The sequence below is a fragment of the Salvelinus alpinus genome, chromosome 9 (assembly GCF_045679555.1).
Source record: "Salvelinus alpinus chromosome 9, SLU_Salpinus.1, whole genome shotgun sequence".
Lineage (NCBI taxonomy): Eukaryota > Metazoa > Chordata > Actinopteri > Salmoniformes > Salmonidae > Salvelinus > Salvelinus alpinus.
In genome coordinates, this window is record NC_092094.1 from 18,848,527 (window position 1) to 18,866,854 (window position 18,328).

At 41.9% G+C, this 18,328-nt stretch overlaps 1 protein-coding gene across 2 annotated transcripts in view; it reads right to left on the bottom strand.

Annotated features, from left to right (window-relative positions):
- elmo3 (engulfment and cell motility 3) overlaps positions 1-18,328 on the bottom strand; it is a 45,232-nt gene that overhangs the window by 13,583 nt on the left and 13,321 nt on the right. The window contains exons 8-16 of one of the 2 annotated variants that reach the window (XM_071416293.1): positions 17,949-18,100; positions 17,629-17,707; positions 15,581-15,631; positions 15,254-15,376; positions 14,923-15,045; positions 14,640-14,744; positions 14,350-14,458; positions 12,269-12,405; positions 1,834-1,997 (exon numbers count right to left, since the gene is read on the bottom strand). In XM_071416293.1, coding sequence (XP_071272394.1) covers positions 1,834-1,997; positions 12,269-12,405; positions 14,350-14,458; positions 14,640-14,744; positions 14,923-15,045; positions 15,254-15,376; positions 15,581-15,631; positions 17,629-17,707; positions 17,949-18,100 — 1,043 coding nt within the window. Of the gene's footprint in view, positions 1-1,833; positions 1,998-4,387; positions 4,823-12,268; positions 12,406-14,349; positions 14,459-14,639; positions 14,745-14,922; positions 15,046-15,253; positions 15,377-15,580; positions 15,632-17,628; positions 17,708-17,948; positions 18,101-18,328 lie in introns of those variants that run through there. The other variant, XM_071416294.1, reaches the window with a different exon arrangement.

An 18,328-nucleotide genomic window follows, 5' to 3' on the forward strand; every position in this document is an offset into this window, starting at 1 on the left:
ATATGTGCATGAGAATGGCACTGACTCCATTCCAGCCAAGGTTCAAATTACTGGCAGGACAAGCAAAAGCCCATTTCTCTCACTAAGGAAGCGATATGGAGAAGTGAAGTGGGAGAGAGTAGGAAAGATACATATTAAACCTGTGGTTCCTTATTTGATCAAAAATCAAAGCACTTTTTTCAGAAACAGGCACTTTTGTTATTTTATTGTGAAGATGCAGTCTTGTTTAATTTGAAATGAGAACATTTGTGATAGGCCTACTTTTATTTATGATTAGGCTGCATATTTATTTTACCTCATATTTAATGTGTCTGCATTGAAAATGTGCAATAAATATTGTTGAAATGTTATTGAAATGTAGTACTTTGTTTATTAGCTATGCATATAGAAGAACTACATATGTCCCCAAATCATAGCGCACGTTAGACATTTTAATGGTTTAGACCTTTGGGGGGAGAAAATGTTAGTCCTGGGCCTCTTTGAATTCTAATTGTACACCCCTGGCCTTTATGGTGGAAGTCAGAGAGCTGGTCGTGTGGTGCCAGGACAACAACCTCTCCCTCAATGTGATCAAGACAAAGGAGATGATTGTGGACTACAGGAAAAGGAGGACCGAGCACACCCCCATTCTTATCGACAGGGCTGTAGTGGAGCAGGTTGAGAGTTCCTTGGTGTCCACATCACCAACAAACTATCATGGTCCAAACCCACTAAGACAGTCGTGAAGAGGGCACAACAAAGCCTATTTCCCCTCTGGAGACTGAAAAGATGTGGCATGGGTCCTCAGATCCTCAAAAGGTTCTATAGCTGCACCATCGAGAGCATCGTCACTGGTTGCATCACTGCCTGGTATGGCAACTGCTCGGCCTCTGACCGCAAGGCACTACAGAGGGTAGTGCGTACGGCACATTACATCACTGGGGACAAGCTTCCTGCCATCCAGGACCTCTATACCAGGCGGTGTCAGAGGAATGCCCTAAAAATTGTCAAAGACAACCCTAGTCATAGACTGTTCTCTCTGCTACCACACGGCAAGCAGTACCGGAGCGCCAAGTCTAGGTCCGAAAGGCTTCTTAACAGCTTCTACCTCCAAGCCATAAGACTCCTGAACATCTAATCATTGCCACCCCCCTTTACGCTGCTGCTACTCTCTGTTTCGTATCTATGCATAGTCACTTTAATAACTCTACCTACATGTACATATTACCTCATTTATCTCAACTAACCGGTGCCCCCGCACATTGACTCTGTACCGGTACCCCTTGTATATAGCCTCGCTATTGTTATTTTACTGCTGCTGTTTAATTATTTGTTACTTTTTTACTTATCTATTTTTAACTTATCAGTTATTTTTCTCTAACGATCTAAAGCATTGTTGGTTAAAGGCTTGTAAGTAAGCTTTTCACTGTAAGGTCTACACCTGTTGTATTCGGTGCATGTGACAAATACAATTTCATTTGATTTGATTTTGATACACGCTGAAGTATACACACATACACACACTACGGGGGCTGATCGCTGCCCTCTAGAGGCCTTTGGGGGAAGTACAGGCTGACAAGGGGTTTTGTTTGTGTGTGTGTGTGAGAGAGAGAGAGAGAGAGAGAGAGAGAGAGAGAGAGAGAGAGAGAGAGAGAGAGAGAGAGAGAGAGAGAGAGAGAGAGAGAGAGAGAGAGAGAGAGAGAGAGAGAGAGAGAGAGAGAGAGAGAGAGAGAGAGAGAGAGAGAGAGAGAGAGAGAGAGAGAGCGAGAGAGCGAGCGAGAGCGAGAGAGCGAGAGAGCGAGCGAGAGCGAGAGCGAGAGAAAAAAATTCTGCCCAAACAGTTAAAGGACTCACAATACAGGCGGGGCGAGGGTCTCCTCTTGGTGCAGCCGCTCTGTCTGGCGTAGTTTGAGGATCTCACTGTAGTTCAGAGCATTCACCTTGTTCTTAAACAGCTCCAGAGACGTGGGCTTACTGGACAGAGTCCTAGTGATCTGCTCACGCACAACCTGCATTACCTAAAGACGTACAGAGACAGTCAACATTGATTATTTAAATGGAAAAACATACCAGCTATGTTATGGCTGTAGAAATGGTTTCTCTGGTGGGTTACACTATTCAAAAGTATGCAGTACTGTATATCATATTTGAATATATTTCAGTAGCTAGCAATTTGAGTGAATGTGGGTATGAGTTGAGAGAGAGCTGGACATAGTGATGCTTACACAAGGCTTTACACACCTTTTAGATAAAACTATGCTAAATCAATTCACGTCACCAAATAATTGATTAAAACACACTGTTTTGCAGCGAAGGTCAACAGTATCCTTAACAGCACTCTGTATGGTAGCACCATGGGGTAGCCGGAGGACAGCTTGTTTCCGTCCTCCTCTGGGTACATTGACTTCAATACAAAATCTAGGAGGCTCATGGTTCTCACCACCTTCCATAGACTTACACAGTAATTATGACAGCTTCTGGAGGACTGACATGTTGTCCAACAAATCAAATGATCAGAGAATGAATCTAGTCCCTAAAGCATAAGCTACAGCTAGCTAGCCTAGTTTTGAACAAATACTTTTATTCAAAAAAGAAAGCAAAGCGAGAGAGAGAGAGAGAGAGAGAGAGAGCTAGCTATATTTCGTTGTATTATATTTTTTCACTTTCACTTACTTATCTAGTGAATGCAGCTAGCTAGTTTAGCCTATTCAAACACCCAGCACAAACAGAGAGGGATGCTATGTTACCTAGCTGGCTATGGTTATCCAACGTTGGAACTTTTCCAAGTCAAGGTAAGCTTTTGATTGTATTAATGTATTGCCACCGGGGCCTGCCGGTGTAACTGCTAAACTGCTTGCCGACCGATCATTCATAGGCTAGGTTGTAGCAACATCATGATGGGTATAGGGAACATGTTGAGTATCATGTAGCAGCCTAAACCTATCAATGTCACATTGATCTGGGTGAATGGAATATGAATGACATTCATCCAATATGCTTTAATAGAAATAAGACAATGCTCATAAAAAAAATGATCGTCCTCCATCATCTTAAATGGCACCGACCGCCGCTGGTGTGTGTCTGTATGTGAGAGAGGAAAATCTATGTTTCTTTCTACCATTGTGGCCACAGTTTAAAATGTCATTACAGAAATCTATGAGAACACACCAAACCCAACACAACTTAATTCAATCTCCCTCTTTCCTCCCCTCCTCTGTCTCTCTCCCTTTATATTCATCTCTCTTCCTCTCAGCGCGTCCCTACTTGGAATGTGTCTCAACACTGCTCTTGACCCCAAGCAGCCGTCGCCATGGGAATGTCATTTTTCTGTGCGTCATGGTAACCTGCCCTCTCAAAAGCTCCACAGCACCACAGTATGGAGCCCTTTTATGAAATAATGTGTACAGATATGTGGAGGGCACAATAACCATGACCCATGAAGGATGACAGGCTCTAAATTACAGAGTATCCATAGAGACCCCAGTATCTATGGAGTAAGAAGCAAGGAGCAAACAGTGTATAGCAATGGGGCACTCATCATCTATCTGCTGTGCATACAGTACTCATGAGGCACATAGTTGTATTTGTCAGCACCAAGTCTATTGGACCAATTCATCCCAATGCCTGTCGTGCTGATGTTAAATCCAAAATAATCAAGCCTCAATAACAGAAATGAAAGGAAATAGAACGCAACACCTGTAACAAAATACATATTACTAAAAACAATATAACTTTACAACCAGTGACCGTTAAACAAATATCCTGTGTTAAACACAGAATTGGACAAGGCTACACTACAACACAACAACTACTGTACATTACATACACAGCACTTTATGGTATAGTTATCACACAATTCTAAAACAAAAGCCCCAAATTGTACTAATATGTAATAGCCATGTAATATAATATGTATTATAAACTGGGTGGTTTGAGCCCTGAATGCTGATTGGCTGACAGCTGTGGTATATGAGACCGTATACCATGGGTATGACAAAACATTTATTTTTACTGCTCTAATTAGGTTGGAAACCAGTTTATAATAGCAATAAGGCACCTTGGGGGTTCTAAGGGCTGTGTCCAGGCACTCCACATTGGGTCGTGCGAATGAACAGTCCTTAGCCGTGGTATATTGGCCATATATCACACCTCCTCAGGCCATATTGCTTAATTAATCAATGTAGGCATAAAAATATCTTTATAACAACACATCCAAGGACATTGGCACTAAAAGTGTAACGGAAATTCAGACAGTCATTATATATTCTGATAAATACTTGAACAAAACAAAGCTATAATTGACACCTTGCTTAAATTCCCCCAAGCTCCACCCTGTGTAACAACATTATTCACATTCTGTGTACATACCACCTACAAATGATAAATGAACAAAAATACAGTATCTCACCTCCATAGTGTGTCCTTCAAGTACAACCCAGAGGCCAACAATGTTAGTTCCACAGTCAAGAGAGAGAGAAAGGGAGATATGAGAGGAGAGAAATGGAGGAGAGGACAGCCGAGGGGGGAATAAGAGAGAGTAGCACCTTTATGGCATCATAGTCCAGAGCTAAGGTTATTTTGTAAACACATAGTCACAAACACTCCCGTCCGCTGCCTCTCTCCCCTGCCGTCACTCTTCTGGTTTAGCCAATAGAAAGAGAACCCCAGTACAGGAGACTGTTACCTCAGCCATAGTGAGGAGCAGCTGTCTCTGTTCCCTTACAACCCAGCAGTGTGTGTGTGTGCGCAGGAAAAGTGTGTGTGTGAGTGTGTGTGGTGGGGGCGTCGTCACATACACATACACACAGCGCTAGTTGGAGGGCCCCAGCTGGCAGCAGCGTGTTGCCTGGAGCGATTAACGCCTGAAATCGACAGCACAGTTAGGGGTTTATTGGAGGGAAGGGGGAGAGAGAGAAAGAGATGGAGAGACAGGGTTTGTGATTGAATGAGAAGAGAAACAGCGAGACTGCAACAGAGCGGTAGAGGATGAGAGGAGAGTCTGAGGGACATGGTAGAAAAGCCAAATATAGACTCCCAGTATGGCTTGTTGACAGTCTAACTGAGGTGTTGAATTTGCTCCTGTGAGACAAGCATGGACGGGACAGATACCAGTCACTCTTCAAGCAGTAAACAACACATTCGCTCAGCACCAGTAGTCTGCATACATTCCCTTAATATTTCTCATCAGACCTAACAAGTATCTGACTAAAGGGTGAACTAATCTAAAGCGGAGAGAAGAATAACACAAGCAACATAGGAAGATGCCTTAGTTTTGTATCCCCGCTCTCTCTGTCTCTCTAACATGGCTGACCACTGTCCATCTCTCCATTGTTGGCGTCCAGAGGTTTTTCTCTTGTGTAATTACTGCTGATGGACAAAGCGATTGTGTGGGGCCTTTCTCCCTTGCTCTGATTCTGCTATGGAGCGGGATTCTCTTTGTGCTTCTAATGCCCCATTGTCCCTGCCCCACGGGACTGTGGAAGGGAGTTGTGGGCACAAGCTGTGCAACACAATGACACAAGGTTAGGGACTTATGACCAAAATATAGTATCCAACATCCAATGTGTACCAAACTTCTTCGTACGAATGAGTAAGACATGAGGAATCCCCCAAAATTGTCAAACGCCACCCATGTACCCCCCACATCGCTGCCTGCACCTGCCCGCCCGTCCAACATCACTACTCTGGACGGTTCTGACTTAGAATATGTGGACAACTACAAATACCTAGGTGTCTGGTTAGAATGTAAACTCTCCATCCAGACTCACATCAAACATCTCCAATCCAAAGTGAAATCTAGAATTGGCTTCCTATTTCGCAACAAAGCATCCTTCACTGCCAAACATATCCTCGTAAAACGGACCATCCTACCGATCCTCGACTTCGACGATGTCATTTACAAAATAGCCTCCAATACCCTACTCAATAAATTGGATGCAGTCTATCACAATGCCATCCGTTCACCAAAGCCCCATATACTACCCACCACTGCGACCTGTAGGCTCTTGTTGGCTAGCCCTCACTACATATTCGTCGCCAAACCCACTGGCTCCAGGTCATCTATAAGTCTTTGCTAGGTAAAGCCCCGCCTTATCTCAGCTCACTGGTCACCATAGCAACACTAACCCGTAGCAAGCGCTCCAGAAGGTATATTTCACTGGTCATCCCCAAAGCCAACTCCTACTTTGGCCGCCTTTCCTTCCAGTTCTTTGCGGCCAATGACTGGAATGAATTGCAAAAATCGCTGGAGTCGTATATATCCCTCTCTAACTTTAAGCATCAGCTGTCAGAGCAGCTTAACGATCACTGTACCTGTACACAGCCAATCTGTAAATAGCACACCCAACTACCTCATCCCCATATTATTACTTACCCTCTTGCTCTTTTGCACCTCAGTATCTCTACTTGCTTATCATCATCTGCACATCTATCACTCCAGTGTTAATGCTAAATTGTAATTATTTCGCCTCTATGGCCTATTTAATTCTGTACAGCACTTTGTGACATCAGCTGATGTAAGAAGGGCTTTACAAATTAATTTGATTGAAATGTGATTGATTATTGCCTACCTCCCTACTCTTCTACATTTGCACACACTGTACATAGATTTTTCTATTTTTTTTCTCTATTGTGTTATTGACTATACGTTTGTTTATGTGTAACTCTGTGTTGTTGTTTTTTGTCGCACTGCTTTGCTTTATCTTGGCCAGGTCGCAGTTGTAAATGACAACTTGTTCTCAACTGGCCTGGTTTAAATAAAGGTTAAAAAAGGTCTGATTTCATTACTACTAAAACAGGACCCAGGTGGTAAGTATAAAGATCCAGTCCATTTAAAAAACTGGAGGTCTCTAAAACTTCAATGTTGTGATGCGAAAGTCCTGGCGAAATGCATAGCTTATAGAATAAAAAAGATAACACCAGATATTGTTCATCCTGATCAGACAGGTTTTTTAACTGGACAATATATTGGAGATAATATACGACAATTACTTGAAGCAATTTAACATTGAAGATACCAGGTTTGGTCTTCATAGCAAATTTTGAAAAGGCGTTTGATAAAGTATGATTAGAATTGATATATAAATGCCTGGAATAATTTAATTTTGGTGAATCTCTTATACAATGGGTTATAGTTATGTACAGCAACCCCAGATGTAAAATAGTAAACAATGGTTACTTCTCAGAAAGTATTGAGCTTTTAAGAGGAGTAAAACAAGGCTGTTCGTTGTCTCCATTTCTATTTATTATGGCCATTGAAATGTTAGCTATTAAAATTAGATCCAACAAAAACATCAAGGGGTTAGAAATCCAGGGGATAAAAACAAAAGTGTCAATGTATGCTGATGACTCTAGTTTTTTCTTAAGTCTGCAATCTGGATCCCCGCACAGTCTCATTGAAGATCTTGATCACTTTTCTAGCCTCTCTGGATTAAAACCTAATTATGACAAAATATATTACCTATTGGATCGTTAAAAAAATACAGTGTTTACACTACCTTGTAGTTTACCCATAAAATGGGGAAAAAAAGATACAATTTTATTTGGAATGCTAAAGCAGACAAAATTAAACGTGCCTATTTATATAATGAATATGAGTTTGGGGGGCTAAAATGATTAAATATTAAAGCTTTAAACCTCTCACTAAAAGCTTCACTCATACATAAGTTATACTTAAACCAAAAATGGTTCTCCAGTAGATTATTAAGAAAAGCTCACCCATTGTTCAAAAATTGCTTTTTTGCCTTCATACAGATTACTACTTCTCATTTCTGATGAATTGAAAATGAAATTTTGTTTAAAGTATCACCCTTTCTTAAACAAGCCATACAAAGCGGGTTACAATTCCAGTTTTATCATCCAGAAAAGATAATACTTCAACAAATGTTATGGTTGAACTCAAAGATATTGATAAATAAAAAAGCATTCTTTATGAAAAAAATGTTTAAAAATTGTGTTATATTTATTAATGATATTATGAATAGAAATGGAGGAGTTATGTCACATATGCAGTTATCGAAAATATATGGGAATATCTGTTCAATCCAATGCAGGAGGCAAGTGGAAAAGGGAGAAGGTTGGGAACTTGTATGTCTGCCATATATTAAAGATACAAATTGGCTGAAAGGAACTGGCATAAATATAAAAATATACCAGTTTCAACAAAGATGTTGACAACTGAGCCATACAGGTTGCAAAATCAATGGGAGATTTTCGATGTACCAATTTCATGGCACATGGTTTATGAACTGATACAAAAAACTACACTTGACTCAACACTTAAGAGTTTTTCAAGTTAAATGATTATTTAAAATTCTTGCCACCAACAGAATGCTATATATACAGCCGTGGCCAAAAGTTTTGAGAATGACACAAATATTAATTTCCACAAAGTTTGCTGCGTCAGTGTCTTTAGATATTGTCAGATGTTACTATGGAATACTGAAGTATAATTACAAGCATTTCATAAGTGTCAAAGGCTTTTATTGACAATTACATGAAGTTGATGCAAAGAGTCAATATTTGCAGTGTTGACCCTTCTTTTTCAAGACCTCTGCAATCCGCCCTGGCATGCTGTCAAATTAACTTCCGGCCCACATCCTGACTGATGGCAGCCCATTCTTGCATAATCAATGCTTGGAGTTTGTCGGAATTTGTGGGTTTTTGTTTGTCCACACACCTCTTGAGGAGTGACCACAAGTTCTCAATGGGATTAAGGTCTGGGGAGTTTCCTGGCCATGGACCCAAAATATCGATGTTTTGTTCCCCGAGCCACTTAGTTATCACTTTGCCTTATGGCAAGGTGCTCCATCATGCTGGAAAAGGCATTGTTCGTCACCAAACTGTTCTTGGATGGTTGGGAGAAGTTGCTCTCAGAGGATGTGTTGGTACCATTCTTTATTCATGGCTGTGTTCTTAGGCAAAATTGTGAGTGAGCCCACTCCCTTGGCTGAGAAGCAACCCCACCCACACATGAATGGTCTCAGGATGCTTTACTGTTGGCATAACACAGGACTGATGTTAGCGCTCACCTGGTCTTCTCCGGACAAGCTTTTTTCAAGGATGCCCCAAACAATCAGAAAGGGGATTCATCAGAGAAAATGACTTTACCCCAGTCCTCAGCAGTCCAATCCCTGTACCTTTTGCAGAATAACAGTCTGTCCCTGATGTTTTTCTTGGACTAGTGACTCCTTTGCTGCCCTTCTTGACATCCAGGCCATCCTCCAAAAGTCTTTGCCTCACTGTGCGTGCACATGCACTCACACCTGCCTGCTGCCATTCCTGAGCAAGCTCTGTACTGGTGGTGCCCCGATCCCGCAGCTGAATCAACTTTAGGAGACGGTCCTGGCGCTTGCTGAACTTTCTTGGGCGCCCTGAAGCCTTCTGCAGAAATGCAGTGGAAATGTTTTTTGGGGGATTCAATTCATTTGCATGGCAAAGAGGTAATTTGCAATTAATTGCAATTCATCTGATCACTCTTCATAACATTCTGGAGTATATTCAAATTGCCGTCATACAAACTGAGGCAGCAGACTTTGTAAAAATGTATATTTGTGTCGTTCTCAAAACTTTTGGCCACGACTGTATGTATGGGGCATACAACAATCTCAGCTCTGTAGATTTTGTTGCAAAGAGACAGAATCAATAGATCACTTATTCTGGTATTGCCCCTATGTAGCTTGTTTCTGGTCACAGGTTCAGGAATGGTTAAAAATGCACTTGCACTTAAAATTAACCTTACAAATAGCAATGTTGGGCAAACTGGAAAGCCATAGCCAGTCAATAAATAATATAATAATACTCGTAGGAAAGGTTTTCATCTTTAGCTCACAATCTGTGGATAACATACGATTAGAAAGGTTCCAACACTTTGTAAAACATCACAGCACAATTGAAAAATATATGGCACATGGAAACCAAACAAGGGCGGTCTATGGTGATAGGTGGGATGGACTGAGAGTGGCTGAGGGTTGGGATTAAAGAGTTTGTTTGGTAATGTATTGTTGTTATATACAAAAGTACCATGTATGTAAAATGTGTATGTAAAATGTAAATGTAAAATGTATGTATATGTAGCAAAAAAGCAGTAAAAAAAACTACAATATTTGTCCTCTGAAGAGGGGGAGTGGTGGAGGGGTAAATTATATATATATTGTTTTACAAATGTAAAAATATATGTTTATATTAATTAACACAAAAAAAGATGACTGCAAGAGCTCAGAGCAGAATGCTCACTGAGGTTAAGAAGAATCCTAGAGTGTCAGCTAAAGACTTACAGAAATCTCTAGAACATGCTAACATCTCTGTTGACGAGTCTACGATACATAAAACACTAAACAAGAATGGTGTTCAGGAAGGACACCACAGAAGAAGCCACTGTTGTCCAAAAAAAAACACTGCACGTCTGAAGTTTGCAAAAGAGCACCTGTATGTTCCAAAATATTCTGTGGACAGATTAAACTAAAGTTGAGTTGTTTGGAAGGAACACACAACACTATGTGTGGAGAAAAAAATCCACAGCACAACAGCATCAAAACCTCATCCCAACTGTAATGTATGGTGGAGGGAGCATCATGGTTTGGGGCTGTTTTGCTGCCTCAGGGCCTGGACAGCTTACTATCATCAATAGAAAAATGAATTCCCAAGTTTATCAAGACATTTTGAGGGAGAATGTAAGGCTATCTGTCCGCCAATTGAAGCTCAACAGAAGTTGGGTGATGCAACAGGACAATGACCCAAAACACAGAAGTAAATCAACAACAGAATGGCTTCAACAGAAGAAAATATGCCTTCTGTAGTGGCCCAGTCAGAGTCCTGACCTCAGCCCGATTGAGATACCGTGGCATGACCTCAAGAGAGCGGTTCACACCAGACATCCCAAGAATATTGCTGAACTGAAACCGTTTTGTAAAGAGGAATGGTCCAAAACTCCTCCTGACTGTTGTGCAGGACTGATCCGCAACTACAGAAAACATTTGTTTGAGGTTATTGCTGCCAAAGGAGGGTCAAGCAGTTATTAAATCCAAGGGTACACATACTTTTCCCACCCTGCACTGTGAAAGTTTACATGGTGTGTTCAATAAAGACATGAAAATGCATAATTGTTTGTGTGTTACTAGTTTTAGCAGACTGTGTTTGTCTATTGTTGTGACTTAGATGAAGATCAGATCAAATTTCATGACCAATTTATGCAGAAATCCAGGTAATTAAAAAAATAAAAATTGAACTTTTCAGAGAAATTAGTCATTGAAGTCACTTGCATTATTTACCATTAAGTAGTGTGAAAGTATCAGGTTTTGACCACTAGATGCCACAGTTCATGCTATACTTTGGGTAAAAAAACAATAGATTTGGCTCATTATGAAAATACATTTAGTGGTCATCCTCTTAATTCAAGCTAGTCCTCTATGAAAGCAAATCAGTTTGGCCTTCTTTTACGCTTAATCTTTGGCTAGGAAATGTCAGACGTTGGGTGGTATATTTATTGAATATGATCTGAATCCTATAAATTAAAATGGCCCATTTGAGTGCAATCAATTAGCTTAATTTCTCATATATAAAATAACATTTCAACAAAATAATATTTCAGGAATGACAATCTTACCTGTTTCTAAAAACAGAAACAATTTAAGAACAATCTGAGATGGTGGGTGTCATGGCTTGCTCAAATGACATGGAATGACTCCTTTGTTAAACATGGCCCTGTTGTGAGATTGTTTTGTTGTTGTCTGAGGGAGCCCAGTGCAGTTAGTATTAGAAAGGAGATGGCCATCACCTAGGGATGGTTATCGGGAAATAAAAACGCTTCAAAGGCTATAGCTCTACATCCGTGTCTACCATCTAGACTTTGACTAATCAATGTCCCGTTCTAACAATTCCGCCTGACTAATATACCCCAGCGGGTTGCCTGTCACTGTCCTGTATACTGTTCTTGGATACTGTAGTGGCTTATGGTGGCTCACAGGACACAGAGCGCTTGTTATTGTTTTCAGTGTAGCGTATGCAGTCAAATAGACTGTGTTTACTCCGGATGCCATGGACTGCTTTGAAGTTAGATTTTCTAAATTAGATTACTGCTTTGCCACACAAATTAAGTTTGTGAGACGTCAGACGTTACAGTGTAACTTGCTAGGACATGATTGCTGCTTGCTTGCCTAAAACTGCCTGCTTGCCTATAACAAGAAGCGGTTGTTTGTACTCATAGATGAAAGTTAGATATGGGGAAAGAGTGGGAAAAAAAGTTACTGTGAGACACAGACAGGTGTATGATGGGTAACACAGGCTGTGTTACCTTGTCAAAGTCCTCCTGCGTGGCTCTCATCTCCTTCCAGGTCTTGTTGATCAGCTGGATGCAGACGCAGAAAAGCTCCTCTAGCAGCCGGTCCTGAGAGAAGAAGATGGGGTGGTAGTTTGAACCAGTCTCTGAGGCTAGGGGAGAGAGAGCGAGAGGAACAATATGAGACCTTTAAGAAACGTTCATTTTATTTTTTTGTTGCAAAATGTTTTTAAATGTTTTCCGTTGCAAACCCTACTGAACACAACCCTGTATCAGCATACATTTATAGGGCTACACATAGCTTCAGTATATTCTTATACAGTAGTATAAGACATACTGTATACTGTACACATATACATATACATAAGGGGTTTTCTTTATTTTTACTATTTTCTACATTGTAGAATAATAGTGAAGACATCAAAACTATGAAATAACACATATGGAATCATGTAGTAACCAGAAAAGTGTTAAACAAATAAAAAAATATTTGATATTTTTCAAAGTAGCCACCCTTTGCCTTGATGAAAGCTTTGCACACTCTTGGCATTCTCTCAACCAGCTTCATGAGGTCGTCACCTGGAATGCATTTCAATTAACAGGTGTGCCTTGTTAAAAGTTAAAAAGTGTAATTTATTTCCTTCTTAATACATTTGAGCCAGTCAGTTGTGACAAGCTAGGGGTGGTATACAGAAGATACCCCTATTTGGTAAAAGACCAAGTACATATTATCGCAAGAACTGCTCAAATAATCAATGAAAGTGCAGTCGCAAAAACCATCAAGTGCTATGATGAAACTGGCTCTCATGAGGACCGCCACAGGAAAGGAAGACCCACAGTTACCTCTGCTGCAGAGGATAAGTTCATTACAGTTATCAGCCTCAGAAATTACAGCCCAAATAAATGCTTCACAGAGTTCAAGTAACAGACACATCTCCACATCAACTGTTCAAAGGAGACTGTGTGAATCAGGCCTTCATGGTCGAATTGCTGCAAAAAAAACACTACTAAAGGACAACAATAAGAAGAAGAGACTTGCTTCAGCCAAGAAACACGAGCAATGGATTTTTTTTTAACCTTTATTTAACTAGGCAAGTCAGTTAAAAACAAATTCTTAATTACAATGAGGTCCTACTCCGCCCAATTGGGCTCCCAATCACAGCCGGATATGATGCAGCCTGGATTTGAACCAGGTACTACAGGTGAGATGCAGTGTCTTAGACCATTGCGACACTCGGGAGCCCACATTAGACCGCTGGAAATCTGTCCTTTGGTCTGATGAGTCCGAATTTGAGAATTTTGATTCGAACCGCCGTGTCTTTGTGAGTCGCAGAGTAGGTGGTTCCCACTGTGAAGCATTGGAGGAGTAGGTGTGATGTTGCTTTGCTGGTGACACTGTCAGTGATTTATTTGGAATTCAAGGCAAACTTAACAAACAGTGACCCAACACACCTCCAGACTGTGTAAGGGCTAGTTGACCAAGAACGAGAGTGATGGAGTGCCGCATCAGATGACCTGATTCCACAATGCCCCGACCTCAACTCAATTGAGATGTTTTGGGATGAGTTGGACCGCAGAGTGAAGGAAAAGCAGCCAACAAGTGCTCAGCATATGTGGGAACTCCTTCAAGACTGTTGGAAAAGCATTCCAGGTGAATATGGTTGAGAGAATGCCAAGAGTGTGCAAAGCTGTCATCAAGGCAAATGGTGGCTACTTTGAAGAATATAAAATACAAAATATATTTAGATTTGTTTAACACTTTTTTGGTTACTACATCATTCCATATGCGTTATTTCATAGTTTTGATGTCCTCACTAGTATTCTTCAATGTAGAAAATAGTACAAATAAAGAAAAACCCTTGAATGAGTAGGTGTGTCCAAATTCATGACTGGTACTGGATGTTTCCAGTACAGACCCAATGCACCCATACACAGATGTATCCATACTGTGTGAACTCACACCAGCATGTAGACACTAACAGCTGAAAGTCATAAGTAGAGGAAACATGCCTGACATCAGTGGGAAAAAAGCAAGACCTGGCTTAACCTGTCTTAAATACATGTAGGCCTACATGTACGAGCTCAGGTTGACTTACGGGGCTCTCCGATGCGTAGGATCTCACACAAGATGAGAGTCAGCTGGATGCTGCTACGGGCGAATGGACACTCGTGCTTATCCTCCCTACTGCTGTTTTCTAGAACAAACTGAGAGAAAGAGACAGAGACAGAGAGAGACAGAGAGAGAAATAAAACGAGAGAAATAATTAGTCAGAGGATGACAAATACTTAACCCTCTCCCTAACAAAGACACATGATTGTCCCTTTAACTCCCTCCCTCCCGCCCTCTGTTCCTACCCTATCTTCCCTTTCCCCTCCCTCTGCTCACCCTGCTGTAGGCATCGGGGTAGCGGGAGGCGAAGTAGGCCATAGTGTCCAGAGCCAGCAGGCCAGGAGGGGCCCGCAGCAGGTCCTGACCTGGGTTACTGTTGTTCTTTAGAGAGAGACAGAACAGGAATAAAACAAACTCTGTATGGAGGGAGACAATGGTTTGGATAGACAAGAGTAAGACTCAGAGAAGTTTATTAATATGTATATGTAGGACACACAGAGGCCGAATGAGAGTGACTGATTGAGGTGGTGGTAAGTAGAATCCCATGGAGTAGACTCACAGAGAAGCCCAGCTTCTTGAACTCCTTGGCACAGAGAGAGCGCCGTCGCTCATGACTCAAGCTGTTCTCACTCTCCGTCTCGAAGGCTGCCTGCCGCAGGCCGTGTAGAATCTCCCTCTGGTCCTGTGGGAGGAGAGGGAGGAAGGGGAAGGATGGAAAGATAACAGTAGAGAGACACAATGGTCCAATATAAGGGAGTATGGTACTGTATGACTAAGTGGATTTCAAGGATACTTAGTAAGCACTAGTCAGTACTCTCTCCTGGGGCGCGAAGAGGCAGTGGTTTCCAGGTGTGGGAGGGGTCAGAAGTCAGGGAGGTCATCTATCTCACCTGGTTGTAGGAGTCCAGGGGCATCCTCATGCGAGGCTCCAGGTGGTTCAGAGTGACAGACTGAAGGACATACAGGTAGTGGGCCATCTCATCCCCCACGGAGGCAGAACTATGGATAATGTTCTGTGGGTCACAACAAACCATGAGCCATAGGTTCAAGACAGTAGAATATTTACTATGGATAAAATGACTGGAAGAAGACCAAAAAATTGCTACATAGAAGATTTAATGAAAGACAATTGCATTTCCCCAATTTGACATTCTACTGGATGCAATGACAGTAAGGTGCCCTTGTACCTCAATCTCGAACATTCAAGGTGGCTTTACCTTATAGATGTACTGTCGAAGATTCTTCATTCCTAAGAAGGCAAACAGCTCCTGAAAACCAATATCATGTGTGTCATCACCAGATAACTACCACTGGCTATATCAGTTATTACTGAAATGCAGTGACACTACTTCCCCATAAGTAGGCGGTAAAAGCACTACAGTCACAAATCAGGTCAGGACTCTGCCACCAGTGACATAATGGTCACATAAATCTGAACAAAACCCTTTGTTTTTAACAGACTCACTCAAACTGATTAACTTGTACCTCCCTCTGGAAAACAGAGCAGGCGAGGGAGAGAAGAAAGAAAGAGACAGACAGAGAGAGAGAGAGTGGGAGACAGAGAGAGAGAGAGACAGACAGAGAGAGCAATACACAGAGAGAGAGAGAGTGAGTGAGTGAGTGAGTGAGTGAGTGAGTGAGTGAGTGAGTGAGTGAGTGAGTGAGTGAGTGAGTGAGTGAGTGAGTGAGTGAGTGAGTGAGTGAGTGAGAGAGAGAGAGAGAGAGAGAGAGAGAGAGAGAGAGAGAGAGAGAGAGAGAGAGAGAGAGAGAGAGAGAGAGAGAGAGAGAGAGAGAGAGAGAGAGAGACAGACAGACAGACAGACAGACAGACAGACAGACAGACAGACAGACAGACAGACAGACAGACAGACAGACAGACAGACAGACAGACAGACAGACAGACAGACAGAGAGAGAGAGAGAGAGAGAGAGAGAGAGAGAGAGACAGAGACAGAGACAGAGACAGAGACAGAGGGAGCGAGAGAGAGACAGAGAGACAGACAGAGAGAGAAAGCAGGGCATTCTACGCGATTAAAAAACAAATTCAAATTGAAATACCTAATCGAATGTGTCATTGAACCAATTGCACTTTATGGCAGCGAGGAGTGCGGTCCATTTCACCCAATGGGACAACCCCCCCATTGAAACCCTACATGCCGAGTTCTGTAAGATTCTCCTACATGTCCAGAAGAAAACTACAAACAGTGCATGTAGGGCAAAATTAAGCCAATATCCACTAATAATAAAAACTTTTAAAAAAGCAATTAAGTTTTGGAAACATCTAAAATACAGTGACCCCCTCTCATATCATTACCAAGCCTTTCAATACCAAGAGCTGAGCAAAGAAAAGAGTCCCCTCATCCAGCTGGTCCTGGGGCTGCGTTCACAAACTTGTTCTACTAACACACTGAAGCCTCAGGACCAGAACATCCAATCAATCAGATCAAACCAAATTACAACACAGTCAAAACAAAACGACATTACTTATTGGGAAATGCAAACACAAGCACAAAGCAAAATGCAGTGCTATCTGGCCCTATATCGACAGTACACCGTGGCAAACTATGCGACCATGGTTACTGATTAAAACCTTAGAAAAACCTTGAGAAAGTACAGGCTCAGTGAGCACAGCCTTGCCATTGAGAAGGGTAGACACAGAAAAACATGGCTCCCTGTAGAGGAAAGGCTGTGCACCACAGCAGAACCCAAGACAGAGCTGCAATTCCTGACAAAAACCCTTATTCAAGGTTTCAAAGACCTCTCTGATGAGGATAGGCTATCTGTCCTGTTGGGGGAGGACGCAGAGAGCTGTGGGTTGGCAGCACACTACATTGCTGCCTGCCATAAGATGAGGGACAGTGTCTGACAGACCAACCAACCTGCACATGTCCTCTATGTTTATTGTTATTGTTCAATGTATGGTTATTTTGACCCTTGGTTATTGTTGTCCCGTTGAGAATATTGATTACTATTATTAATTATGTTAATATTGTAAATCTCCAAAGTAAGCAATATGTACATTGTTACGTCATGCCAATAAAGCAAATTGAATTAAATTAAATTGAGAGAGAGAGAGAAAGAGAGAGACAGGGAGAAAGACAGAGAGGGAGAGACAGAGAGGGAGATCCAGACAGAAAGAGAGAGCAAGAGCAAGAGCAAGAGCGAGAGCGAGAGCGAGAGCGAGAGCGAGAGCGAGAGCGAGAGCGAGAGCGAGAGAGAGAGAGAGAGAGAGAGAGAGAGAGAGAGGAAATAGAGACCATTCTTACCTGTCTGTCTGCATCTCCAGCAGTCTGTAGTAGAGCCATGAGGAGGGCCATGGCTTTGGTTTGAATCTGTTGGTTTGTCCTGGAATAAAAGAGAGCGTATGGGTGGGCATAATGAGAGATGGGAGAGAGTAGTATGTGTGTGTATTTCTTAGATGAACTGTAGACTTCAGACCCTGGACAAGCTTATCATTACATTTTCCTGAGGTACATTTAACCTTAAAATTATTTAGAGATGAGTGTAAGCAGGTATAAGCACACTCATTCATTGGAGGTAATGCAGGTTTTTCCCACAATTCTATCCATGGATGACACACACTTACACCTGTAGATGTGAGAGGAGTCTCTCCAGAGTGACCTCCTGCTTGACCTGCTGGAAGAGGCTGCTGCTGCTCAGCACCATGCTCTCCAGGATGGCCAGGGACACCTGCTGGATGGACGCGTCCAGCACCTTGGCATTGACGAAGTTAGCAATCTGATAGGTACCAGGAAACAGACACAGGATACAGTTAGTATAGAAGGGCACAGATAGCAGAGTAGGATAGTAGTGGGATAGAATGCGATGGGGATATAATAGGTTGAAACTGAGTGCGGAGAGTCAGTCCCATGACTAGTGGTCACCAGAGCTCCTATCAGACATTTCTTCATGGTCAAACATTACACACATTAACATTATGGGTCGGTTTCCCAGACAAAGATTAAG